Source organism: Polypterus senegalus, chromosome 18 (genome assembly GCF_016835505.1).
Source record: "Polypterus senegalus isolate Bchr_013 chromosome 18, ASM1683550v1, whole genome shotgun sequence".
Classification (NCBI taxonomy): Eukaryota; Metazoa; Chordata; class Cladistia; order Polypteriformes; family Polypteridae; genus Polypterus; species Polypterus senegalus.
Window position 1 is genome coordinate 20,135,891 of NC_053171.1, and position 6,428 is coordinate 20,142,318.

At 35.1% G+C, this 6,428-nt stretch overlaps 1 protein-coding gene across 1 annotated transcript; it reads left to right on the forward strand.

The window, feature by feature from the left end:
• Positions 1-1,083: 1,083 nt before the first annotated feature.
• On the forward strand, positions 1,084-2,618 carry nkx2.9 (NK2 transcription factor related, locus 9 (Drosophila)). Its single transcript, XM_039741816.1, has 2 exons — positions 1,084-1,244; positions 1,534-2,618. Exons 1-2 carry the CDS (start codon positions 1,094-1,096, stop codon positions 2,058-2,060), a joined length of 678 nt encoding a protein of 225 aa, XP_039597750.1. The 5' UTR covers positions 1,084-1,093; the 3' UTR covers positions 2,061-2,618.
• Positions 2,619-6,428: the final 3,810 nt, after the last annotated feature.

Genomic DNA, 6,428 nt, shown 5'->3' on the forward strand with positions numbered 1-6,428 from the left:
TCTGCCGTTTGTTTTCCGCAGATTTTAAATGAACGGATCTGTCTGTGACGTTTTATTATCCTAAAAAAAAAGCCATCACTCCCTTTGAAGGGTAATACTTGGTGCTCATTTAATTTGTTGAACTAGTTACATTTAATAAGGAGAAAACTATTGTAACTTTATTTATTTATTTACTCATTCATTCTAAGTTGTCTCATTAACACTCTAATTTAATAAATACCAGTGCAGAGAAGTGACTAAAATTAAAGCACTGATGTACATTAATTAAAAGAAATTTTACAAATAATTCAAAACTTTACTAGTACTATTAAATAATAATAATAATAATAATAATAACGTTTGTTACGGTTACAACAAATTTCTTGTATTCAGCACTTCTATCCATTCTTGCCAAATACGAAACTGATGTTTTCATGTAAAGTCAGACACTGTGAAGACATTATGCATAATACATTCCCTTTCAGAGCTAAAATAAATACATAAATACATATTATTCGTTTCTTTTCATTCTAAATGGATGAAAATGCATACTTTCGATCGAATTAACTAAAAATCGTCCTATTATATTAGCGCTAAAAAGAGTGACAAGACAAGCAACGAATTAGTAAAAGTCGACTTAAGCCTGGCTGGTACTCTAATGTTTCACTTTGTATGCAAATAGCTGCGGTGTTGTTTGGGGTGGGGGCGGGCGGGATGGGGCTCTTGGACCACTTGCCACCCAAGACGTAATTCAACAGCCTCAATTGCCATTATCTGTTTTCCAGTTTTGGCTAATCAGACAGAATGTGTAATGATGAAGCGCGTTTCCTGCTCGTTTTTGTTTCCCTTGTGTGGTTACACCTACCGTCTTTAAGGCTCTCTATGCCACTTGACTAATTCAGGTAGCACGTCCAAAGACGAGGACTGGCCAAAGGACACTAATGAGACGCGCTCTTCATATAAACTGCGCTTCGCTGTAAACGACACTAATATTTGAGCTTTATTTTGGATGGAGAGCATTCCTTGAGCATCGCTACTCCCGATCGTCTTGGTCAACCACGCCATCGTCTATACCGATTCGGCTATAAGGACAGAATTAAAAAAACACGAGAGGATGTCAGCGCCAGCTAAAATAAGTTTTACAGTACGAAGCATACTGGATCTTCCAGAACAAGAGTCTGAATCTACCCAGAGCCATTCACCCGAAAGCTACTCCAGTTTAACTTATGCTGAATGGCTAGAGGTTGAGAGAAGCCACTGCTTGTGTAAGTAACTGAAGATAGAAGAGATCAATAATCAAACGAAATGTCAGAACTTTCTCTGACATCGTTAAAAACGATGTCCAGAAATTATATTATTATATTTTTTCTGGACGAGATTTATTGGGACAAAACAAAGAAACAAACATGACGGAATGAATGGTTTCTGGTCGTGTGTCAAATCACCTTAACGTTCTTATTAGAAATAATGATAAAGCTCCGATCTAAAAGTATTATTATTATTATTATTATTATTATTATTTATTAAATCTGTATCAACCTCTTATCTTTGCAGCATCTGATGAAAGCGGCTCGGAAACCTTACCAGACTCAACTCAAAGATCGGATGCTTCTCCCGGGACAGACACAGAGGAAAAGAAAAAGAAGAGACGCGTGCTTTTTTCCAAAGCGCAAACTTTCGAACTGGAGAGGCGCTTCAGACAACAACGCTACTTGTCCGCTCCTGAAAGAGAGCAACTGGCTCACGTCCTCAGTTTAACGCCAACGCAGGTCAAAATATGGTTTCAGAACCACAGGTACAAGATGAAGAGGGCGAGAACGGAGGGCCAAGCAGATGTGCAGCAGCAGTCTCCCATGCTGAGGAGGGTGGTGGTACCAGTTCTGGTCAGAGACGGGAAACCTTGTCACACGTGTGTCATCAGTCCGGTGCAGTTCCAGGAGAAGCCCGGGTGCGGTGTGCCGTCAGCTGCCTCCTCTTCGCCTTTCGCTCTGCACAGCTATCACCCCTTGCAGCACCCGCTCTTTGGCACCTACCAGCACTTAGCACATCCTAATGCGAGCAGACATCACTGGACTTGGTGACTGTCAAACTTTTGCGCTTGAACTACAAATAAAAAGACTTGGAGGATCATTCCCGTGGTCCTGATGTTTATTTACTTTCGTTCGATAACTGCTTCCCTCCTTGGTCTGATCCAAAATTAGACACCCTGAATAAGAACATTGGATCGAGAGGAAATAAAGGCACTGCGATACGACTTTGTTTGTTAAAACAGCATTTTCTTTACCACTTAAAGCAAAAGTATGGGTAATTCTGATGCTATACTTTGTAAGCAAAAATGTTGAATATTAAAGATTTAGTTCTTTGGAAATGCTTATTTTTATACATACATGTTTAGATTACAGATTAATGATTAATAACCCCTATACAAATGTAAGGATTGTGTAAAAGTGAAGATGGGCAGTTTTTAGATTAATAAAACGAGTAGAATAACTTTACGTGTTATTTTAACTAAACGTGTTTGTTAGAGAATATGCTAGCGAGATAGACTCTGATTTTAAAAGGTTAAAAATGTTGATTTACAAGTTAAAGAAAATACAAGCTAATCATTTTAGAAATCCTTCCATTTCTAAATTTAACAAATAAACCCACTTAATCAATTAAATGTACTCTTCAGCTTTAAAACGTACACTTAAAACTTATAAATGTAAATTTTTTTAACTGTGATTTCAGTTCCTTTGTACGAAATTCGAATTGTATTGTGCAATACTGTAAGCAGAAATCAGAAAGAATTAAAGCAAGGACCTAAATAGAAAGGTGAATAGAAGAGTAGAAAGAAAGAAAGAAAAAAAAAACAAAAAACAAGACAGACGTGTTTGACAAATTATGACTTTTTTGGAGAAAGATGCTGTATTTAAAATGTGGAAAATTACTAGAAAAGGACTGAAAGAAGTACAGAAAATAACTTAAAAACTCATCCCTTTCTTTTTCTCAAGTGAAATACGCATCTTTTTTACTAAGTGGATACATAAGTTTTACCTTTTAGCAAGTACGTTTCTAAAATTAACAACAACAATAATAACTATTAATAATATATATATATATATATTTTTGCAATAAATTCTTGTTAGTATACTCTTAAATAAAGTTGATAAAGTGGTTCTTCCAAGACATGTTATAGGAGGACCATTTATGGTTCCCAAAAGAACCATCCCCTTGAAAGTTCTTCAAAGAACGTTTATTTATTTAATAGGTCCAAAAAACATGAATAGATGATAACAGATTTGTGAATTACCACTGGGGTCCTGATTTTTAATTTTTTTTTATTTTATTGGTTTTATTGTAAGCCTTCCATACAAATAGATCATTTTTTTACAAAAAAATAGGGTAGAAAACAAATCAACCCCCACCCCTGAGAAAGAGAGCACGGCTAACAGAATAAAACTTAAACCTAGTAAGAATAAATAAATTGATGAGGTTAATAGGCGGATAAAGATAAATGGAGAAGAAAAAGAAATGGGAAGAGAATCTACTTGGGGTTCCTGATTATAACAATAACAATAACACAGGCTTGGTTTTAGGTTTTCTTGATCTATCGGTGTCCTATACCATACATAAAAGATTTCTGTTTCTCCACATATTATGAACCTTTTCAAAATTCAACATCTTGTAATACAAAGTCCCCTTCATGGAATCAAATAGTTCTTTGTCAAGCAATTGCTCTGCTAGACTCTTGAAAATGCTTGTTCTTTAATGGCATTTTATGTTTCTTCCCTGGGTTGTGTGGTTCCTCTTAGCTCCATTTCATTATGGGACGGGTTCTTTGCATGTGAAGTTGGTTCTTTGGTTTTTCTTGGTAATATATATAGCAGTAGAGTGTTGTACCATGTTAGCCATAGATTGATACAGGAGAAAGTAGGGTGAAATGACACCTTTTATTAGCTAATTAAATAGATTAGAAATGGAAGCTTTCGAGGCAGCCAAAGGCCCCTTGCATTTGTAATCTATGTAGTTAGCCAATAAAAGGTGTCATTTCACCCTACTTTCTCTTGGTAACATGTAGGAATATAAAAGATGGAATCTTTAATGTTTGGCATAGGCTGCCTAGCAGGACACTAGCAGATTATGAAAAGCTGGACTGGCCTGTGCTGTTGCATGTAGGAAAGGTCCTCTTAAAATCAGGACTTATTGGTATTTCACAAATCTGTTACCATCAATTTCATGATTATTTACTGTATGGAGCCTATTATGGGTCTAAATTAATAATGTTTCTTTCTGAAACCTTCCTATGGATAGGTCTTATGGGAACCAAGATATGGTTCCTCTATGGCATTGCTCTGAAGAACCATCAGGCACCTTTATTCTTAGGGGCGATTGGAGCCACACAGCTCAGTAAAGAGTCATTAAAGAAGTGTTATTTTTAATAGAATATACAGTGTTTTTTTATCAAATAAATGCACATTTTCAAGAGTACAATGAAATTATTCTAATAATTTCTCTTCAAATGATATTACAAGCTTTTGTTTGCCTATTTATTTAAAAAAATAAAATAAAATGTTTCTCATCAGCTTCACTGCATCTTTTTCAAAAAAATGACATCTCCTTGTTTTCAGATGCCTCTTTTGGTCCAGCTAAATAATTTAACATAAAATTAGCTTTAATAGTAAAGTAAATAAAAGTTTGCATTTTAGCAATATTTCATTACAGAATCCAGATGTATACAATGTTATGTGTTATAAATAAGGGTGTGCATGTAGGTGATATTTGTAACTTCCTCGGTAATGACAATATTGTGATGTTAAATGGAGACAGCAGGTTATCTATTGTTTCAGAATGAGACCATTTGTTAAAATTTGCACTTGTAATTAGAACTCTTCGTGCAGTGTGAAGCAGGTGTAGGCCTTTTATAGTGTAAAATTAGTGAGTTCCCAGGATTGGCAGATTAAACAAGGAAAAGAAAGGAGAAAAGTGGTTAATTGTTGTGGTATCGAATGACAAATACCATTCAATTGTCAAGTGACAATGGTGTAATTTTGGGTATTGACCTATGACCTACTCACCCAAACATGTATATACAGTATATGTGTGTGGTCACTTTTGTAAATCTGTCTGTACTCAGCATACAGTATACACGTACCATGTGTGCACGTGTTCAACTGGAAAGAAAATCATAATCAATTATTTTGGGATCTTCTGTATGTCTTAACAACTCTGTAATATATTTTTTAAATAAAAGTGCAAGTTTGAATATTTCTGTGGATTGATTTGGACTTCATAGTTATAACTCTTCTAAAACTTTTAAGGATTGTTTCATTCTATCGTTGGTGAATTTGGTGAATGCACATTTGTGGGCTTCTTGTCGGCGTGTTGCAGGACGCCTTGGAAACTTTGTCTGCGAATGCCGATGTGTGTTCTTCATTTTGTTCTAGTGAGAAAAGAAGTGCATTTATTGTATTTAAAGGCATGCATATTCAAATCTAGAAAGTACCATTTTTACCATCAAACCATTGTACATACATTTCATAAAATTGTCTGCAATTGCTCGAGCAATTATCTTTTGAAAACAAAAAGAAATTTGACAAACAAGAGGAGACCGATTCTGTTCATCCAGCTCGTTTGTTCAGCAAATAGCTAAGCTGTCCCTTTATACGAGGGACATTCAAGGAGTTTCTGCACTTTCAAATTTTCGTTGGAAACGGTAAAGGAGGGAGGAGTAGTAATTGGGAATTAAAAAGTTGGTACGACGCGGGGAAAATTGCATCGCAAAAGAAGGTGACTATGTAGAAAAGTGATGCAATTTGTTTTTGAAATGTTTAATAAATTGAGTTAAAAAAAAGGGCAGAAACGTTTTGAACGTCCCTCGTATTAATCTTAAACTCAGAAGATGTGATGAAAGTTTACTCCTTAGTTTAATTTCTTGCTCAACAAAGTTAACTTGCTAAAGTAGAAGAATATTAGTTTGCTCTTTTTTATTTTGTTACATTGCCTGTGTACATATTCTTATACAGAACGTGGAATGATAAAGGGGTGAATTAGTCCACAAAGCACAAAGATATCCTTCAACAGAAGAAAGTTAGTCGAGTGGTGCTCCCAATAAGATACAGCGATCATAAGACTTATTAATTGTGCTCTATCGATTTCCAAAAAACCCTTCCAAATATTACAAGTCTTAAATAATAAAGCAGATATCTGAGGAGTGCGTCTTTAGGGTATTTAAACAAATGAAGCAGGATTATGGAGAAGCCGAGTTTATGCCATATGAGTGACTTGTGTTATTTGTTAAAGAAGTTTGGGACTAAACACTGCATGTAGATCCTGAGAACAACCTACGTGACACTTGTATAGTTCACATATCTTTTTACTATTGTATTTTATACTATATTTAGGGAAAATAAAACATCTTATTGCTATTTTAACTTCGTTCAGTAATTTGAATTTCTACTTCTGGCTTG

What these genes read in the sequence shown, in the direction of transcription:
- nkx2.9 (XM_039741816.1), top strand. Translation starts at nt 1,094, where the DNA reads ATGTCAGCGCCAGCTAAAATAAGTTTTACAGTACGAAGCATACTGGAT. An exon ending in TGAGAGAAGCCACTGCTTGT is followed by an intron (nt 1,245 to 1,533) that starts GTAAGTAACTGA and finishes TTATCTTTGCAG; the next exon opens with CATCTGATGAAAGCGGCTCG.